Source organism: Oncorhynchus masou, chromosome 6, assembly GCF_036934945.1.
Source record: "Oncorhynchus masou masou isolate Uvic2021 chromosome 6, UVic_Omas_1.1, whole genome shotgun sequence".
Taxonomy (NCBI): Eukaryota; Metazoa; Chordata; class Actinopteri; order Salmoniformes; family Salmonidae; genus Oncorhynchus; species Oncorhynchus masou.
Window position 1 is genome coordinate 67,933,996 of NC_088217.1, and position 22,268 is coordinate 67,956,263.

A 22,268-nucleotide genomic window follows, 5' to 3' on the forward strand; every position below is an offset into this window, starting at 1 on the left:
ATCCCTACATTTTTTAAAATGCGATTTGATTATTAGACCATTTTAAAAACACATTAAAAAAAGACACGTGCATAAATGAAATACTGTTACCAAAGAAAATAAAAAATGAAGATGTCCAGAAACTGCTTCTCCGATAAAGATCCCCGATTACGCTTGTAGGCAATGTCATGGCAACGTTAGCTATCTATGGTTATGCGCAGAAACACATCATCGGGTCTATAGGTTGTGTCTAACGATTGAGTGTCACGCCTGCTCCAGACTGTGTCTCTTCTCATCCCAGAGGATCCCTCCCATGGGATCCCTGATGGCTAACAATAACATATACAATAACATATCCTGACATAATGTAAACGTTATACATTACCCTGTGTGGGTCCTGTGTGGCTCCTGTGTGGCTCAGTCGGTAGAGCATGGCGCTTGCAACGCCAAGCGTCGTGGGTTCGATTCCCACTGGGACCACCCATATGTAAAAGTAGTGGCCCCAGCCGACTTGTAAGTCGCTTTGGACAAAAGCGTCTGCTAAATGGGATATATATATATATATTACCCTCTCTCCCTCAGTGACATGAATAAGAATATTTCTCATTCTCAGAACCCAACAAAATGTTGAACTCCCTGTACCTGCTTCTCGTCATCAGCGTCGGTTCTTACATTTAAAGAACATTCACAAATAAGGAATCATTTTCACTTCTCCTACTGATTTCCCAAAACCCGGTCTGGTCCGTTGAGACTGCTTCGCAAGGCGCTCCCAAAAGTATTGGCCACTTTGATCTCTGGGTTTGAAAACTATGTGCTGTTACTGATCAACATGTCCATTGACTTCCTGTTATCTGCTTCCTGTAGAGTGTGCCCTGGAGGATGAGACCTATGAGGACGGGGCAGAGACTCAGGTGGAGTGTAACCGCTGTGTCTGTGCCTGTGGGAACTGGGTCTGCACAGCTGTGACCTGTGAAGGTGAGACTAGCTGTCTTACACCTGCCTTTATAGTAGGCCCTTACTGATCTAGGTCATAGTGTGAGGGGATTGTGCGCTAAGATGAATTATGTTCTTTCTCTCTCCCTCTCTCTATTTATGTCTGTCTCTTCCCTCGCTTTATCTCTCTCTTTGTTACTCTCTCTCTCTCTCTCTCTCTCTCTGTCCGTATTGGCTTGTGTCTCGCTTCCTCTGTCCCCCTCCTCACTATCTTTCTTTTTCTCTCTCTTTTTCTCTCTCTCTCTATTTCTCCCTCCCTCCCTCCCTCCCTGCAGATAAGGGGCCTGCTGTGGAGAAGACTGAAGGTGCTGACCAGGAGATGACAGAGGAGGAGTGGACACGGCGAGTGGCTGAGCTCAATAAACATCAGGTTAGTCTAGAACAATAAATAGCACATTACATTTCGCTGCTACTTGTTAGAGGGGCAATCTGCAGTTGCTACATACATTTTTGGATTTATAAATAATTATATGTACCCATTGACTCTTAAAGAGTAAAATTTGTAAATGCCTCAAAACATATTTAAACTATAATTCTGATATAATGGATGGTCAGTCCTTACATCCATAGCTATGTCTATGAATTTGAGAGTGGTTACAGTACATTTCTCCAGCCCATCCCTCAGCTTTTAATCGAAACACTTAAGAAGTGTTATTGTTTCAATCGTGGATTGCCCCTTTAAGTAACACTTTAAGTAACAGTATAGGTCAATGGGGCTGTGTACAATACACACACCTGTACTTAGAACTTTATGAGTCAATTACTGTAAATATCAGAGCCTATATTTGGCAAAGTTTACATGCACATGCTTCTAGGTATGTCTCACTTTTTGGCTGTGTCTTTACTGTACATCAGACCTGGGTTTTACTTTCTTCTTAGTACTAGGCACATTTGATTGAGCCTGCCTGGGGTGCCAGATGGGCGGGGTTTGCACATATGGGACTATTCCATTGGTTCCATCGCGTCAGGCAAGCTCAACCAAGAGCAGCTAATGTATTTTAAACGATATGAACCCATGCTGTGTACACGGTGTATCATAAGAGTACTTGTACTACAGTAGCCAATCATCTTGTTCCTTTAACTCCTGTTAGGAAACTGTGGAGAAGATGAAAGTGAGCACTAAGGACATTTGAGAGAGAGAGAGAGAGAGAGAGAGTCCTCTTTCAGTCCCACCATCAACAATCACTTTCTGGCTGAAGCTTTGGAGCTTGTACTGTTGCTAAAGGGATGCATCACTATTGTTTTTAGATTTTAAAATGTTAATTCTTATGATTTTTTAAAAACTATACCAATGTCTATTGTAATATTATTGTGTATAGGGGAGACTAGTTGAATTGTGTGTACCGTACCATCAAACACAGTACTGTTATCCTATTTGAGTAACACTCCGAAGACTTTGTAAGAATCCATGTCACCTCGTAGTGGGGTAATATTTGTATTAATTTGAGTTAAGTTGTTGTTTTTGTTGTCTGTCAGTCAAATTAGCTCATCTATAGAAAAGAGAAGAGTGTGTGAATTGGACATAATAAGGAAAGCACAAGTTGTAAGAACTACTGTTAAAAGAAAAATGACTTCAAGGTTGCCACGTCACATACCCAACCACATCACAGAGGGTTGAGATAAGCAATTCAGCGAGAAAGCATAATCAGATGCATTGACCTTACAGGGTTGCTCTTCCAGACACCTGGGTATTTTATTGGGCCAGTAAATCACATGAAGGATGAACACATGGCTGAGTTGTAAACGTACCTGAATCCCATTGTAAATCCATCAACAGTGTGATTACACTTGCCTGGCAGTGTTACTACTCATATCATATCTGTAATATATACAGTAGAAACCCATTGACCCATAGCATCTGATGGTGCCAGGGTTCAATCTGTTAGGAAAAGGGAAATTATTCTTAATTTCCCTTTTCCTAACAGATTGAACCCTGGCACCATCAGATGCTATGGGTCAATGGGTTTCTACTGTATATAGCTAAGTCCACACTTAGTCTTAGACAAGAACTTGTATTTCAGCTCTATTTTCTGATCTGCCGCCCTACTCATATCATTACAGGGCAGCAGGTAGCCTAGTGGTTAGAGCGTTGGACTAGTAACTGGAAGATTGCAAGTTCAAAACCCCTGAGCTGACAAGGTACAAAAATGTTGTTCTGCCCCTGAACTGGGAGTTAACCCACTGTTCCTTGGCTGTCATTGAAAATAAGAATTTGTTCTTAACTAAAGGTCAAAAAAATAAAAATGCTAGGGTTCAATCTGTATGCTGCATGTTTACACTGATGGGGTAATGCTGTCCATCTGTTTACAAACGGCTTTTTCTATCAACGGGGTTGTAGAGTTATTACTCCATAAAATGAAATGAATGCCAAAGCACTAGCCTGGATTTGGATTCTGAAGTGAAACTGAAGAATTCAGTATGGATCCAGGCTACCAAAACACATAGATGGTGCTTGTTTGAATCACTGTAGTGACAGTACTGTATTGCTAGGAGAGTTTGTGATAACGTTTGTGTCTCCTTCTCAAACCTGAGGGGGGTATTTCAAGGATGCTGCAGATGTGAGCTAACTAGAAAAATATGTTGATGAAGTGTGTGGATTTGTAATAAACAGGATAATAGTAATTGATAACACAAGTACTCCAGTGCTATGGGTCATTTGAAATACACGATTGTGTGGTCCGTCTGAGACATACATCGTGCGCATGCTTTGCCAACAGTACTGCAACTCACACACACACACACAATTCATTTGATCGTTGATGTGTCTTTTGGGGAGCTGATGCATGTCGGTCTCTCGGGATATAGGTGCTTTGGTTGGATGACTTTGTTCGGGCACAAGAATTGGGAAAAACAACTTCTACAAAACATTTTTGATGGCATAACTGAAACCAAAGTTCAAATGCAAGATACCTGAAGTACAGTATGTGTAGTAACTTTTAGAAAGTAAGTTCCTTACATTTTCACTCGGGAAGCCATGCCAATTGTATGGTCTAATTGAAGTTAGTAGCCTGTGTTTCTTTTGTTTGTTATGTGCTATTGTCTCACTTTTAGAATAATAACAGCTCACTTTGTTTGCTTGTTTACATGAGACTTTTAATTAAACATTTACTCCCTGTTGATTATTAAGACTACTGTATTGTCAAACAGGTATGCAAGCTTTATACATGTCAATAAATACATTTAATAGACGTACTGTAATGGTTATGCACATTTTTATTAATACACTTTTGACTGAATGTGTGTGTTCTGGGTGTGGTATATGGCCAATATACCACGGCTAAGTGCTGTTCTTATACACGAACGCAACGCAGAGGGCATGGATTCAGCCCTTAGCCGTGGTATACTGGCCATATACCACAAATCCCCGAGGTGTCTGATTGCTATTATAAACTGGTTACAAAGTAATACGAACGATATACAATAAATGTTTTTTTTGGTCATACCTGTGGTATACGGTCTCATACACCACGGCTTATGATGGTCATTATATCATTTCACATGTATTTTATGATTTCACATGTCTCCAGACCTTTGTGACATAAGGTCTACCACTAAAACTAGTCGGGCATATTACAAAATATTAGATGGTTCCTCGTAGGCTAATAAAAACGAGAGCTGGGGTGTCCAATTGCAAAGTTAAATGACCATGTGTTTCAGTGTGAAAACAGATAACCGTTTACAAAGCATCCACACACGCGCAAACGTGATTTCTGGACATGGAGACGTTCTGTGGCACCAGAGCAAGCAGGCATGCACGGGTTAATTTAAACTGGGGGCGGAGAATCTAAAGCTTGACCAGCCTTGTAACATTGGCTACATGTGAACGTGATGCCAATGTGACAGCTGTGCGTGTACGGTCCGTGGTGTGACTGCGGTCTGTATTTAATGGACATTTATTTGCAGATTAGCAGAATGCGTAGAGAGGCTTTATACGGTCTTAACCAGTGCTGAAAGAGCTTATACTTTGTAAAAAATAACACTTAATTCATTCATATTTTTGAACTCGCTGGATAGCAATTGGTATTGAATATGGAGCTGTTTGCAACAGTTGATCAGGGGGGTTGCATTTTGGACATGTCCCATCTGAATCTGGAGAGTTTAAATTTGGACACTGTCGGTGACGAACGGAGGAGAGTGACCCAACAACTCTACCTGTATAACAACCGACTGATTGTGTTTCCCGCTTCGGTATGTCTATTCTCCAATTTGGAAGTTCTGGATATAAGCAACAATGGATTAACGGTTCTCTGTGAGGACATTCAACGTTTGTCAAACCTCAAAACACTCATAGCCAAGAACAACCGTTTGAACGAATTCTCGTTCCCAAAGGAATTTGGGTCCATGCAGATAGACACATTGAACTTCAGTGGGAATATATTTGAAGAGATGCCCATTCAGTTTCTAAAACTCCAGCGATTAAAATATCTGTCTCTTGGGGGTAATAGACTCAAAGCTATCCCCTCAGAGATAGAAAATGTTACCAGGTAAGACTACTGATACATTTATAGCGGCAATAGAGTTTTAATAATGTAGGCTAACGGTATTAGTTACAATGAAACTAACTACTTACACCATAGTACCCAATGTAACGTTAATGACCATGCAATCATAGGTTTTATAGGCACTTAATATAAATGGGGACTTTTAACAAACAACAACATCTATGCATGACGAAGTGAGGTTGTTGAAATTTAGATGAGCTTTAAGCTTCTGAGCTTATACACTCGTTGCTTCTAATAGCGTAACGTTGGGACGCTCAAATGTGAATAAAGAAATCGCCACATCAAGGTTACGTGGCCGTATCAAATATATTTGAGTCATTTAGCATACACTCTTAACCAGAACGAGAGTCCAATAGGGCGGCGCACAATTGGCCCAGCGTCGTCTGGGTTTGGCGGGTGTAGGCGGTCATTGCAAATAAGCATTTGTTCTTAACTGGTTTGCCTAGTTAAATAAGCGTTAAATAAAAATGTAAAATACGAGCCATTAAGGTTGAGTGCCTTGTTCAAGGACTCATCGACAGATTGTTCACATAGGTCAGGGATTCGAACCAGCCGCCTGCCACTTACAAGCCCATCACTCTTAATCGCTCGGCTACCCGCGCCTTACCTGATAATAGCATGCCCATAATAGCCATTATGTAGTAGTAGGCTTGAATAATAAGCTCTGTTGCTGTCTTAATGAAATGCCTGGGACTCCACAACTACGGCGGTAATGTGAAGGTGTGCATTCAGGAACTAGATGGCGAGGGTTAAGATAACGGGCATATACATTTGCATAAAATCAATGCTGTTGCTGTATTCAGCTAGATAGGTTCCACATCTTGGTGCTGCATTGACACAAATCTTTGGTATCAGCTCATCAGTGTAGCTTAGCCTGTCTGGCTGGCTGTGTGCCATGTTACAAAACAAGGTCATTTGACATATTGCCCACAGTGGGGGACTGGCACCATGAGAGAGGAAAATGGGGGGTTTAGGACTTGGAACAGAGTGGATAATAAGTTATAGACTAAAGATAAGATGAGAAGGTCAATTGGACACCTCCCAAAAGCATACAGCAGTTTCAGTCTTTATTGAGGCTAAATTAGCAGCTGTGCTTTGCATCATAAGGCCTCCCCTCTTGACGTTTCTCTCATAGGATTTCTCGTTCTCTCTCGTTCTCTCTCTCTCTTTCTCTCTCTCTCCTTCTAAAAGGAGAAGACGTTTTACAATCAGAGTTAAATTCTTAACTAACTCTCCCTCTATCTCCTCTCTTTTTCTTCTGTTGTCGGCTTTATCAGAGAAAGTTGTCAGGTGTTCGCTCTGGAGGTGTTCAAGAGTTTAGTATGTGTGTCAATTTATCACAGCGGTTCTCCAAAAACAAACAAACCACTCAGTCCAATCTTTGATCCCTGGAATTTCAACATGCTTCTTCTGGATTTAGACAACTGTTTTGCCATTCTTGACCTTTGAACATTGTGCATTATATAATCCACGTAATAATTTAATTAATTTAATTAATTAATTTCCTGTTGCTGCGGGATTATTTTTATGCTGTAGAAAACTGCTTCAAATTAAGATACTATATCTGTATGTTAATTTAGCAATGTTCCCTGTCATTCCAAGCGTGAAGAAAAACAGATTTTTTTTCTCTGATCTGATGCAGTCTGGAGATGCTTTATTTGGGTGGGAACCTCATCACCTCCATCCCCCCAGAGCTGGCCAGCCTTCGCGGTCTCAGATACTTGGTCCTTTGTGACAACCGGATACAAAGTGTACCCCCCCAACTCACCAGGTGAGGGCCATCCCATAAGAGAAACATTGACTTTACATAATTTATTAATTTGACCGACAGTTCTTTTTTCTTTTTTAACTTGGGTCTCCTGTGTGTCATAAGACTGTGTTAGCCAGCTGAGCTAAAGCCATGATTCACTGTCATGTCTGAATATGTCTGTTTGTAGACTCTACTCCCTGCGCTGCCTCAGTCTCCATAACAACCTACTCACCTACCTACCGCGGGAGATCCTCAGCCTGGTACACCTGCAGGAGCTCAGTCTCCGCGGCAACCCCCTGGTGGTCCGCTTCATCAAGGACATGACTTACGACCCTCCCTCCCTGTTGGAGCTGGTCGGACGGACCATCAAGTCCTGCAACCTGCCCTACCACACCAATTACCTGCCTGGAAACCTGGTGCATTACCTGGACCTGGCCAGCAAGTGTCCCAACCCTAAATGTACCGGTAAGTGGAGGAGAGGTGGCAGGTTTAGGTTACATACTTATGTACTAGTATTTGTGAGTGGATCAGAGGAGGCTCGTCCAGGGAGGAAGAGGAGGCTGGTCCTCCTCAATAACTCGAGGAAAAATTCAAATGAAACGTTCAAAAATCCTCTTTGAAAATAAAATCAAACCTTGAGATATTTGTATTGCTCTCATATTGTTGTGCTACTTGTCTCCTTCCTCTCAGGTGTGTACTTTGACTCATGTGTGAGGCACATCAAGTTTGTGGACTTCTGCGGGAAGTATCGGCTACCCTTCATGCACTACCTGTGCTCCCCAGAATGCACCTCTCCCTGCAGCTCCAACCCGCAGAGCGACGCTGAGTCGGAGGACGAGAAGTGCGTGTCGGCCAACAGGCTGCAGAGAGTGCTTCTGGGATAGAAGAAAGTGGAACGTGAAAGGACCTCGAGTTCACTGACACACATACTGGATGATGGACAGTTTCCATGACTCCCAACTCACCTGACTAACCCAACTTCTCCTGTGCCATACACGATAAACACAGACACTGAGCTGTTCACTTCCAATAGAGTGCCACATTCAACATGAGATGTAGGATTCCTCAAGGAGTGATTGTAAAGTAAATTAACCACAGTTTATCTTCTTTTTTTTTCGAGCCGTAGTGTTTTAAACATCTAACTGAAGCTTATGGAGGACTGATTTTGTTGTGGAGCACTCATCAAATGTATTTTAATGTAGAGCCTCAGTTTGTAGTTTCTGTGTTAACATGAAGGGATAAATGAATTGTATGTAAAAATGGATTTTCTTTACAATATAGATTCAGAAACGCAGAATGTGTTCCATGCTTCTTTAAAAAAAAATCACCTCTCTTAACAGTTACCCTTTAATCGTCATACTTCTGTTGACACTTTGGCTGCTCGCACATGTAATCCTAATATACAGTAGTCTCTGTCCCCTGTAGCATTTACACACCAGGCATGAATGCCTTCTCTTATCTCACAAAACAACAATTTGTGTTGTTACAAACCAAGGGGAAAGTTGTGTATGTTAATGTGAGAATCTCTTGCTCAAAGATACTAATCCAGAGCTTGTACTGTGAATGAAATGTTTTACATTCGTTTGATTTTTTTATTTTAAATAATTTATTTGAATAAATCGAAATGAATATCTATATATTATATCTGTTGATTGTATAAATACAGTATATCATTGACATGAGTACTGTTCTGTTAACTGGATACATAAGATAATGCTGTTTTTTTAAATTAATTTGTTATTGAACCTTTATTTAACTAAGCAAGTCATATTCTTATTTACAATGATGGCCTATCAAAAGGCAAAAGGCCTCCTGCGGGGATGGGGGCTGGGATTAAAAAATAAATAACATTATAGGACAAAACACATCACGACAAGAGAGACAACACTACATAAAGAGAGGCCTATGACAACAAGATAGCATGGCAGCAACACATGACAACACAGCATGGTAGCAACACAACATGGCAGCAGCACATCATGGTAGCAGCACAAAACAGGGTACAAACATTATTGGGCACCGACAACAGCACAAAGGGCAAGAAGGTAGAGGCGACAATATATCACGCAAAGCAGCCACTACTGTCAGTAATAGTGTCCATGAATGAGTCTTTAAATGAAGAGATTGAGATAAAACTGTCCAGTTTGAGTGTTTGTTGCAGCTCGTTCCAGTCGCTAACTGCAGCGAACTGAAAAGACTAGCGACCCAGGGATGTGTGTGCTCTGGGACCTTTAACAGAATATGACTGGTATAACGGGTGTTTTATGTGGAGGATGAGGGCTGCAGTAGATATCTCAGATAGGGGGGAGGGAGGCCTAAGAGGGTTTTATAAACAACCAGTGGGTCTTCCGACAGGTTTACAGAGATGACCAGTTTACAGAAGAGTAAAGAGTGCAGTGATGTGTCCTATAAAAGAGCATTGGTGGCAAATCTGATGGCCGAATGGTAAAGCCGCATCTAGCTGTTCATACCCGGGGCAATAATTGTGGCAATAATCATTCCAATGTGAAGAATTTAGCATGATGATAATAAAAGTGTAATACTTCATGATATTGTTTTTGTTCCATTTTATTATATTTCTGTGTCCGGGCTGCGTTAAAGTTGGCCCTCAGGCAGCCCCAAACCATAATGTCATTGCCTCCATGCTTTACGGTTGGTATGAGGTTCTTCTGTTCAAAAGGCAGTGTTTCTTTCTCGACAAAGATGGCGTCTGGCATTGCGGCCAAACAACTCCACCGTTGACTCATCTGTCCAGAGCTTATTGTTCCAGTAGTCCTGGTCTTTACCCAGGTGTTGTCTGTCAAACGTCAGTCTTGTCTTGATACTATTTTTTTGAGAGCAGAGGCTTCTTCCTTCCTGACCACCCATATAGGCCAAGTTTGTGTTTGTGTCTCTTTCTGACAGTTGACTCATGCACTTCAATATTGATTGTGGCAAGAGTGGCATGTAGATCCCTTGATGTTAGCCTGGGGTTCTTAGAGACTTCTATGAGCATCTTTCAGTCAGCTCATGGGCTGAATTGGTGGGACGACCTGTCCTAAGTAGATTGCCAGTGGTCTGTAATTTTCTCCATTTTTAGATGATCCGTCGGACAGTGAAATGATGTACTTTGAATTGCTTGGAAATGTATTTGTAACCCCTCCCAGACTCAAGGACATGAATAATATTTATTCTGATGGCCTCGGATAGGTATTTTGATCTTTGCATGATGTGTTACCACACACCCATATGTTTAATACCAAACCAGACCAAGTTTCTAATTTTTATGGAAGGCTGGCCCCTCCCAAGGTACTCTCTAATGATTTCTTCATCATCGTCACCGGTTTGGGTGCACCTGATCCTAATTTTAGCCATTTTAGGTGATGGTAAAGGCAGGGGGGTACAAATTATTTCTGCAGAAGGAAATTGTATTTTTGTTTATTTTAATTGCATAACAATTTCAAAGTAAATGTTTTGTGTGTGAGTTGTTAAATTGGGTTACCTTTATCAATTAATTTGGTTGCAATTTAGCTCAAATAACCATGTGTCCAAATACGTTAAAAAAATACAATAAACAACTGACCACTTTCCAAAGAGTGTACTTACTTTTTCACATTTTTATTTATAACATTTTTTTATTTCACCTTTATTTAACCAGGTAGGCCAGTTGAGAACAAGTTCTCATTTACAACTGCGACCTGCCCAAGATAAAGCAGAGCAGTGTGACAAAAACAACAACACAGAGTTACACATGGGATAAACAAACGTACAGTCAATAACACAACAGAAAAATCTATATACAGTGTGTGCAGATTTCAAGAGGCAATAAATAGGCCATAGTGGCGAAATAATTTGAATTTAGCATGTGCAGATGATGATGTGCAAGTAGAGATACTGGGGTGCAAAAGAGCAAAAAAATAACTATATGGGGATGAGGTAGTTGGGTTGGCTATTTACAGATGGGCTGTGTACAGGTGCAGTGATTGGTAAGCTGCTCTGACAGCTGATATTTATAGTTAGTGAGGAAGATATAAGTCTCCAACTTCAGTGACTTTTGCAATTCGCTCCAGTCATTGGCCTGCAGAGAACTGGAAGGAAAGGTGGCCAAAGTAGGTGTTGGCTTTGTGGATGACCAGAGAAAATACCTGCTGGAGGCCGTGCTATCGGTGGGTGTTGCTATGGTGACCAGTGAGCTGAGATAAGTTGGGGCTGTACCTAGCAAAGACTTATAGATGACCTGGAGCCAGTGGGTTTGGCGACGGATATGTAGGGAGGGCCAGCCAACGAGAGCATACAGGTTGCATTGGTGGATAGTATATGAGGCTTTAGTGACAAAACTGATGACACTGTGATAGACTACATCCAATTTGCTGAGTAGAGTGTTGGAGGCTATTTTGTAAATGACATCACCGAAGTCAAGGATTGGTAGGATAGTCAGTTTGACGAGGGTATGTTTGGCAGCATGAGTGAAGGAGGCTTTGTTTGCGAAATAAGAAGCCAATTCTCGATTTAATTTTGGATTGGAGATGCTTAATGTGAGTCTGGAAGGAGAGTTTACAGTCTAACCAGACACATAGGTATTTGTAGTTGTCCACATATTCTAAGTCAGAACCGTCCAGAGTAGTGATGCTAGTCAGGCGGGTGGGTGCGGGCAGCGATCGGTTGAAGAGCATGCATTTAGTTTTACTAGCATTTAAGAGCAGTTGGAGGCCACGGAAGGAGAGTTGTATGGCATTGAAGCTTGTTTGGAGGTTTGCTAACACAGTTTGCAAAGAATGTCCAGATGTATACAGATTGGTGTCGTCTGCGTAGATGTGGATCAGAGAATCACCAGCAGCAAGAGCAACATTATTGATAAATACAGAGAAAAGAGTCGGCCCAAGAATTGAATCCTGTGGCACCCCCATAGAGACTGCCAGAGGTCCGGACACCAGGCCCTCCGATTTGACACACTGAACTCTATCAAGTAGTTGGTGAACCAGGCGAGTCAGTCATTTGAGAAACCAAGGCTATTGAGTCTGCCCATAAGAATTCAGTGATTGACAGAGTCGAAAGCCTTGGCCAGGTCGATGAAGACGGCTGCACAGTACTGTCTTTTATCGAAGGCGGTTATGATATTGTTTAGGACCTTGAACATGGCTGAGGTGCAGCCATGACCAGCTCGGAAACCAGATTGCATAGCGGAGAAGGTATGGTGGGAATCGAAATGGTTGGTGATCTGTTTGTTAACTGGGCTTTTGAAGACTTTAAAAAGGCAGGGCAGGATGGATATTGGTCTGTAACAGTTTGGGTCTAGAGTGTCTCCGCCTATGAAGAGGGGGATGCCCGCGGCAGCTTTCCAATCTTTAGGGATCTCAGATGATACGAAAGAGAGGTTGAACAGGCAAATGATAGGGGTTGCAACAATTGCGGCGGATAATTTTAGAAAGATAGGGTCCAGATTTTCTAGCCCAGCTTGTTTGTAGGGATCCAGGTTTTGCAGCTCTTTCAGAACATCAGCTATCAGGATTTGGGAGAAGGAGAAGTGTGTGTGTGTGTGGGGGGGAGGGGGTGCTTGGTCAAGTTGCTGCAGGGGTGCAGAGCTGTTGGCTGGGGTAGGGGTAGCTAGGTGGAAAGCATGGCCAGCCGTAGAACAATGCTTATTGAAATTCTCGATTATCATAAATTTATCGGTGGTGACAGTGTTTCCTAGCCTCAGTGCAGTGGGCAGCTGGGAGGGGGTGCTCTTATTCTCCATGGACTTTACAGTGTCCCAAAACTTTTTGGAATTAGTGCTGCAGGATGCAAATTTCTGTTTGAATAAGCTAGCCTTTGCTTCCTAATTGACTATGTATATTGGTTCCTGACTTCCTTGAAAAGCTGCATATCGTGAGGGCTATTTGATGCTAATGCAGTACGCCACAGGATGTTTTTGTGCTGGTCAAGGGCAGTCAAGTTAGGAGTGAACCAGGGGCTATATCCGCTCTTAGTTCTACATTTTTTGAATGGGGCATGCTTATTTAAGATGGTGAGGAAAGCAGTTTTAAAGAACAACCAGGCATCCTCTACTGACGGGATGAGGTCAATATCCTTCCAGGATACCGGGCCAGCTTGATTAGAAAGGCCTGCTCGCTGAAGTATTTTAGGGAGCATTTGACAGGGATGAGGGGTGGTCGTTTGACCGTGGACCCATTACGGAAGCAGGCAATGAGGCAGTGATCGCTGAGATCCTGGTTGAAGACAGCAAATGTGTATTTGGAGGGCAAGTTGGTCAGGATGATATTTATGATTGCGCCCATGTTTACGGATTTAGGGTTGTACCTGGTAGGTTCCTTGATAATTTGTGTGAGATTGAGGGCATCTAGCTTAGATTGTAGGACAGCCGGAGTGTTAAGCATATCCCAGTTTAGGTCACCTAACAGAATGAACTCTGAAGATAGATGGGGGGCAATCAATTCACATATGGTGTCCAGGGCACAGCTGGGGGCTGAGGGCTGTCTATAACAAGTGGCAACAGTGAGAGACTTATTTCTGGAGAGGTGGATTTTAAAAGTATAAGCTCAAACAGTTTGGGCACAGACCTGGATAGTATGAGAGAACTCTGCAGGCTATCTCTGCAGTAGATTGCATCTTCGCCCCCTTTGGCAGTGCTATCTTGACGGAAAATGTTGGGGGATGGAAATTTCAGAATTTTTGGTGGGCTTCCTAAGCCAGGATTCAGACACGGCTAGGACATCAGGGTTGGCGGAGTGTGCTAAAGCAGTGAATAAAACAAACTTATGGAGGAGGCTTCTGATGTTAACATGCATGAAACCAAGGCTTTTACGGTTACAGAAGTCAACAAATGAGAGCGCCTGGGGAATAGGTGTAGTACTCGGGCTACAAGGCCTGGGTTAACCTTTACATCACCAGAGGAACAGAGGAGGAGTAGGATAAGGGTACGGCTAAAGGCTATAAGAACTGGGCGTCTAGTGCGTTGGAAACAGAATAAAAGGAGCATATTTCTGGGCATGGTGGAATAGATTCCAGGGCATAGTGTACAGACAAGGGTATGGTAGGATGTGAGTACAGTGGATGTAAACCGAGGCATTGAGTGATGATGAGAGAGGTTGCGTCTCTGGGGGCACCAGTTAAGCCAGGTGAGGTCACTGCATGCGTGGGGGGTGGGACAAAAGGGCAAAGGCATGTTGAGCGGGACTGGGGACTCTACAGTGAAATAAAACAATAAAAACAAACCGAAACAGCAGTAGACAAGGCATATTGACATTAGAGAGAGGCATAAGGCAATCACCGGTGTTGATCGGGAGAGCTAAGACAACAACAGGTAAATGGCGTTGAATGGGCACAGTTAGGTACATACAGGACCTGAGTTCAAGGCTGGAGCCAACAGATAGACAAAAAGAAAAAGAGGTACAGTGCTGGAACTGTCCAGCAGGCATCAGCTGTGTAGCCGAGTGATGATATGGTCCAATGAGCAGCAATTGGTGAGTCAGGGAGCCGTTCGGTAGTCGATACTAGGTGAGCGGGAGACACGGCGTTCAAAAAGCTAGCGGGCTGGGGAGAGCAGATGGGTCTTCGCGACATCGCAACGGAAAAGCCTGTTGAAACCACATCGGATGATTACGTCGGCAGAACAGTCGTGATGGATACATGACTGTATTCCAGAACCGACACATACAGTTGAAGTTGGACGTTTACATACACTTAGGTTGGAGTCATTACAACTCTTTTTTTCAAACAGAAACTATAGTTTTGGCAAGTCGGTTAGGACATCTACTTTATGCATGACACAAGACATTTTTCCAAAAATAGTTTACAAACAGATTATTTTACTAATAATTCACTGCACCACAATTCCAGTGGGTCAGAAGTTTACATGCACTAACTGTGCCTTTAAACAGCTTGGAAAATTCCAGAAAATGATGTCATGGCTTTAGAAGGTTCTGATAGGCTAATTGACATAATTTGAGTCAATTGGAGGTGTACCTGTGAATGTATTTCAAGGCCTACCATTAAACTCAGTGCCTCTTTGCTTGACATCATGGGAAATTCAAAAGAAAAAAATTGTAATTGTCTGGTTCATGCTTGGGAGAAATTTCCAAATGCCTGAAGGTACCACGTTCATCTGTACAAACAAGTATAAACACCATGGGACCACGCAGCCGTCATACCCCTCAGGAAGGAGACGTGTTCTGTCTCCAAGAGATGAACATACTTTGGTGCGAAAAGTGCAAATCAATCCCAGAACAAGAGCAAAGGACCCTGTGAAGATGCTGGAGGAAACAGGTACAAAAATATATATTTCCGCAGTAAAAATGAGTCCTATATTGACATAACCTGAAAGGCTGCTCAGCAACGAAGAAGCCACTGCTCCAAAACAGCCATAAAAAAGCCAGACTACGGTTTGCAACTGCACATGGGGACAAAGATAGTACTTTTGGAGAACTGTCCTCTGGTCTGATGAAACAAAAATAGAACTGTTTGGCCATAATGACCATCGTTATGTTTGGAGGAAAAAAGGGGAGGCTTGCAAGCCGAAGAACACCATCCCAACCGTGAATCACATGGGTGGCAGCATCATGTTGTGGGGATGCTTTGCTGCAGGAGGGACAGGTGCACTTCACAAAATAGATGGCTTCATGAGGGAAGAAAATTATGTGGATATATTGAAGCAACATCTGAAGACATCAGTCAGGAAGTTTAAGCTTGGTCGCAAATGGGTCTTCCAAATGCACAATGACCCCAATCATACTTCCAAAGTTGTGGTAATATGGCTTAAGGACAGCAAAGTCAAGGTATTGGAGTGGCCATCACGAAGCCCTGACCTCAATCCTATAGAACATTTGTGGGCAGAACTGAAAAAGGCATGTGGAAGCAAGGAGGCCTACAAACCTGACTCAGTTACACCAGCTCCGTCAGGAGGAATGGACCAGAATTCACCCAACTTATTGTGCGAAGCTTGTGGAAGGCTACCCGAAACGTGTGACCCAAGTTAAACAATTTAAAGGCAATGCTACCAAATACTAATGTAAACTTCTGACCCACTGGGAATGTGATGAAAGAAATCAAAGCTGAAATAAATCATTCTCTCTACTATTATTTTGACATTTCACATTCTTAAAATAAAGTGGTGATCCTAACTAGCCTAAAACAGGGAATTTTTACTAGGATTAAATGTCAGGAATTGTGGAATAACTGAGTTTAAATGTCTTCGGCTAAGATGTATGTTAACTTCCGACTTCAACTTCCATATTGTTGATGAACATGTAAAATGGCAACAAAAAATGAAGCATTCCTAATCTTGTACCATGGCCATCCCTTTAACGTGTTCTTAAACGGCTTTTAATTAGATATTAAAGTAATCCTACAGATAAACAGATTGCTCTGAATGCGCTTGCAAAAATCCCGCATTTCCCTGTGCCTGGCTTGCATTCTTCACCCCTACAGATCTGAAGTGGCAGTGCCAGTTGTATGATGACACGTCTATATTGAGATATAGGTGAGTGAAATAATGTGTCTTCCAATTTAAAGGGGTGAGGATAGAAGACTCAGGTGGCAAAGGGAAGTCCACAGGCAATTGTATAGGATTTCTATTGTAATTTGGATATAATGCTTGCTGTACATGGTCTGGATAATTATTGTGAGATAATAATTAAAAAAAGAAAAAGAAAATAACACCTTGCTTCTTTTGTAAAACCATCCATGGAAGTTTCTCACCATTAATGTTAATCAATTCCTGTAACTGTAGAATTCTGATATCAGGAAAGTGTTATCTCATTATGGAGTTGAATTGCTTCAATTATACATTGCAAATACTGGCACATTTGTGTCTGGACTGAAGTACGGTACATCTACCTGGGCACTTTTTTCAGTGGTGTTCAACTGGGAGGCAGCTGCGTGGGAAGATAGTTGAAGATGGTATGGCTCATAAAGATACCTGAGGTCATCTTCTCTCCATTATCTATGTTTCTATGGATAAGACAGCACTACGAACGTGCAGAACTGCAGCTACGGGAACGTGCTGACTGCAGTGGGTGGGACATGTTGTACGTGACATTTTAAACTTCATGTGTAAAATCAGTGGTGGAAAAAGTACTCAATTGTCATAATTGAGTAAAAGTAAAGATACTGTACCTTAATAAAAAATGACTCAAGTAAAAGTACAAGTCACCCAGTAAAATACTACTTGAGTAAAAGTATATGGTTTTAAATGTACTTAAGTACAGTGGTGTAAAAAAGTACTCAGTTGCCATACTTCAAAATAAAAATGTAAATACTATACTGCATATGAATTTCCTTATATTAAGCAAACCAGACAGCATGATTGACTTTTTTTTCTTTACGGACAGATGGGCACACTCCAAAACTCAGACATAATTTACAAATGCAGTATGTGTTTAGTGAGTCCGCCAGATCAGAGGAAGTAGGGATTACAACTTGTGATATATTGATAGGCGCTTGAATTGGACCATATTGCTGTCATGTCTAAGTAACATTTTAATTCCCAGAACTGCAGTAGCCTATCACGTTTACTCTTTTATGATCTATTCAGAACCTCTGTGAATGGAAAGCTGAGTAAATAATGCCCTCTTGTGGTGTAAATGAGTCATGACACCACCACTGTAAATTTGCAGCTCAACCTTGGAACATGTGTTGTTAGATCCAGACCCTTTTACTGTCAATGGTTTGATCTTCTTGTGGGCTGTGAGAAGAGGAGGTTCCTCGTATTGTATAACAAAAAAATCTCCACGTGCAGTGTCAAGAAGAGCCATGTTTAAAGCATATGTCCTCCAGTCTTTGTGGATCAATCAAGAGAAAAAAAGATCATAGCACCTGAAAAATAATGTACCTGGTGTTGACTAGGGTTCTTATTCTTGTCCTTGTGCATGAGCCAATGGTCAATTAGCTGTGTAACTCTGTGAAAAGACCCTGTCATTAAAGTGCTTTGTTATGCCTTTCCCAAAATACATAATTAATATTCACTGACAAGATGCACACAGACAGAGGGAAAAAATGAATGAGAGGAGCACACAGCCATTGCAGTAGAAAGGACTGTAGCAACCAAGGGCACAACTTTCACTGGGGACATGTCCCCCCCCCACACACATTCTGAAATTGCATTTCTGTCCACCCCAGTTTTATAATTGGATTGTGATACAAAACGGGGTAACGGTGCACATTAGGACCAGGCAGACGCCTCCGAGCGGTCGGGTTGGCTGTTTGAAGTGTTTATCCGACTGGATACAAATAATTAAAAAAGATAATAAAATGTCCCTCCCCTGGTAGCAACTATAGCTTTTGACTGTATTGAACAGCCTCACAAAGAGTTTGCATGGCATGCTGGGAAGTATTCCTCAGGTCCTGCCACTGCATGAATGCCAAAGCCTGTATATGTAAAGCCTAGTTGTTTCGCTACACAACATCTCCCACTGGGCACACACTGGTTGAATCAACGTTGTTGCCACGTCATTTCAATGAAATGATGTTGAATAGACGTTGAATTGACGTCTGCGCCCAGTGGGCTACGCGTCAGGAGCTCTGTAAATGGACTAAAAGCACTTCAACACAATAATGAGTAAACTGAGCCAGCCTGACTTTACTGCAGCAATGAGTATAATGACTTGTTTGGTTTCAAAGCAGTCCTCCCAAGTGCAGATATAGAGTAGGCCTAATCAGCACCACTTAAAAGCAGGTTCCCACCCATGATTTCCTTAGGCTATAAAACTCGTGGTGGAGTATCCCTCTGTGGATTTTGCAGTACTCCCAGTTGGGACTCCTTGCTACCCTGGCTTCATAATATGACTCAGCAGGAATCCCACTCAATTGCCTACACACACGGTGCTAAGCATCTAGTTACTTTGCAGAGGAGCCTCCTCACTCAAACGCATCTGCAACACCTGGCCACACGATAGTCTCTCGGCAAGCCAACAACTAAAATAAAGCAAATCTACCATTCATTGAACACTTTATTGAAATAGTGTGTCTTAGAGCATCAATCAATCTTCTGTCTCAAAATGCACTGTCCCGTTGAACACTAACATACAGTTGAAGTCGGAAGTTTACATACACTTAGGTTGGAGTCATTAAAACTCATTTTTCAACCACTCCACACATTTCTTGTGAACAAACTATAGTTTTGGAAATCAAGACTATTATTCTGACATTTCACGTTCTTAAAATAAAGTGGTGATCCTAACTGACCTAAAACAGGGAACTTCTACTAGGATGAAATGTCAGGAATTGTGGAAAAACTGAGGTGTATTTGGCTAAGGTGTATGTAAACTTCCAACTTCAGCTGTATGTTAGTGTTCAACGGGACAGTGCATTTTGAGACATTTTGAGACAGAAGATTGATTGATGCTCTAAGACACACTATTTCAATAAAGTGTTCAAATCATTACAGAACATTGCAGAGCCATCCATTTTGTTTTAGATGTTCTGCCATACTCCTATGTTTCTTTGTTGGGTTAAGGGGTCAGTTTCCATGTATCTATCCATTTGTATCCAGGAGAAGATTGACAGTTTTCCAACACTTGAACTCGTGGTGGGAACAGTGGAGAAGGGGTGTGTAACCACAGTATGCTTACTTTGTGTAATGCATAAACCAGTAAACCATCATAAAACAATCAAATATAAATATACATGTGATATTGCAGGAAAATACATTTTAGATTTAAAAAATATCCCATTAGTCATGTCCTGAACATTAAAAAAAACATATTCATTCCCTCAAGTGTTTTGCTTGATGGAATACCATGAATTTTATTTAAAAAATGTGTCATTGTGACCAGAGCTTAGCAATTAGCCATTAGCTTTTCAACACATTTAGCTAAAGTTGGGTGAGAGAGGAGTGTGTCGTTCTGAACTTTTTTGTTTTTGTTTTTTGGCGGTGGGAATATAAAGAGAGATGTGTTGACTGTAGCTGGAGGCACTGTGTTGATGAGGGCAACAGCTACATCCATTACTTCACCCTGAACGCTTCCATTATGGATGCAGACTTTTTGTGCTGAATTATCATCGCCAAGAACCATTCAAAAGGCTTAGAGACAGACATAAATATAGCCTACTGCTGCTGTGGGTTATGAGTTTACAGCACTTGAATCTTAGATCCAATTGATTTATTGGTCAGTGGGAATGTATACAATTGTTTTCATTGGGCCTATTACACATTGTAAAAACTAAATAAAATCACGCATCTAAATCAAATGATTTTTCTAGTTTAAATGATCCTGTTGTCCAAGTGTTTGCCAACAATGCCACCATAAATGGTCTAGCCTGTGTCCCATGCCAATTATAAATCGTATCATAACAATAGGAACATTTCTCTCCCTTAGGATTTCCCATTCAACTTTAATGTGTCCCGCATCTGACACACTTGAAGAGGACACACAGAGGAAACCCATCAGTCTGCCTGTAACTCATAAGGACACTAAGCTTACCTAAAGTAATTCAGGGTCTACTCACACCAGAATGGACAATGAATGGTCGAATGAATAAATCAAGGCGAGGGAAATAAACTACACAGTTAACTTCTGGATTATAATTCCGACTACACGGTATTTAAATAATGATGTAGTACAGCCACATCATTCCACTGGTGAAGCATCATCCTTCATGTCTTCATCCTTCGTGTAGACTACCTGGTTGCACCTTTACAGCAGCGGCGTGTGGGTATAATCACTGAGGAAGATCAACCAAGCCAGTGAAAGAGCCATATCGCAACCGATGTTGTGATAATTGCATTGTTTTCTCTGTAACCCGTTTATTCACATGCCACCGTGGTGTACAATAAAGACCGGACAACAAAAAAGACAACTGTCACACAGTACAGGCAGAACATATTCAACGACACACATACATTTGTTTTATCCAGAAACCGGAGAGCAACATCTGTCCTATGAAGACCACGAAGCAAATATTCCATGTAACAAACAGTTACATCACCTGCAGCATGGTCAAGCAAGTTCATGTTTGACACTTTATGAACCATCTACAGATTTAGAACCACAGAGTTACTGCAACTCAGCACAAAGATAACAGGAGCACTGCCTTCGCTATTCCAGCACCATTTTAACTTAAACACCATCAAATCAATACGGCTCTAATGCTTTGTTTAATACGCTGAAAACAAACTTGAAGATACCCAAAACAATTTAGTCCAATCCAGTGGCATTTTTAGCATGTGAATCTTGTTGGGGCAAAGCCACTACACAACACTAACCAATTCATTCATTACACTATAATGGTGACAAATGGTGCCCACAATACATTTACATTTACATTTAAGTCATTTAGCAGACGCTCTTATCCAGAGCGACTTACAAATTGGTGAATTCACCTTCTGACATCCAGTGGAACAGCCACTTTACAATAGTGCATCTAAATCATTAAGGGGGGGGGGTGAGAAGGATTACTTATCCTATCCTAGGTATTCCTTGAAGAGGTGGGGTTTCAGGTGTCTCCGGAAGGTGGTGATTGACTCCGCTGTCCTGGCGTCGTGAGGGAGTTTGTTCCACCATTGGGGGCCAGAGCAGCGAACAGTTTTGACTGGGCTGAGCGGGAACTGTACTTCCTCAGTGGTAGGGAGGCGAGCAGGCCAGAGGTGGATGAACGCAGTGCCCTTGCTTGGGTGTAGGGCCTGATCAGAGCCTGGAGGTACTGCGGTGCCGTTCCCCTCACAGCTCCGTAGGCAAGCACCATGGTCTTGTAGCGGATGCGAGCTTCAACTGGAAGCCAGTGGAGAGAGCGGAGGAGCGGGGTGACGTGAGAGAACTTGGGAAGGTTGAACACCAGACGGGCTGCGGCGTTCTGGATGAGTTGTAGGGGTTTAATGGCACAGGCAGGGAGCCCAGCCAACAGCGAGTTGCAGTAATCCAGACGGGAGATGACAAGTGCCTGGATTAGGACCTGCGCCGCTTCCTGTGTGAGGCAGGGTCGTACTCTGCGGATGTTGTAGAGCATGAACCTACAGGAACGGGCCACCGCCATGATGTTGGTTGAGAACGACAGGGTGTTGTCCAGGATCACGCCAAGGTTCTTAGCGCTCTGGGAGGAGGACACAATGGAGTTGTCAACCGTGATGGCGA

General features: G+C 42.2%; 2 protein-coding genes across 2 annotated transcripts in view; both read left to right on the top strand.

Annotated features, from left to right (window-relative positions):
• The window catches only part of LOC135542487 (follistatin-related protein 1-like), a 36,758-nt gene extending 33,892 nt beyond the window's left edge, over nucleotides 1-2,866 (top strand). The window contains exons 10-12 of the mRNA XM_064969480.1: nucleotides 844-954; nucleotides 1,248-1,342; nucleotides 2,064-2,866. Coding sequence (XP_064825552.1) covers nucleotides 844-954; nucleotides 1,248-1,342; nucleotides 2,064-2,105 — 248 coding nt within the window. The 3' untranslated portion in view covers nucleotides 2,106-2,866. The remainder of the gene's footprint in view (nucleotides 1-843; nucleotides 955-1,247; nucleotides 1,343-2,063) is intronic.
• A 1,947-nt stretch (nucleotides 2,867-4,813) lies between these two features.
• On the top strand, nucleotides 4,814-10,797 carry LOC135542488 (leucine-rich repeat-containing protein 58-like). Its single transcript, XM_064969481.1, has 4 exons — nucleotides 4,814-5,456; nucleotides 7,117-7,245; nucleotides 7,412-7,689; nucleotides 7,915-10,797. Exons 1-4 carry the CDS (start codon nucleotides 5,002-5,004, stop codon nucleotides 8,106-8,108), a joined length of 1,056 nt encoding a protein of 351 aa, XP_064825553.1. The 5' UTR covers nucleotides 4,814-5,001; the 3' UTR covers nucleotides 8,109-10,797.
• Nucleotides 10,798-22,268: the final 11,471 nt, after the last annotated feature.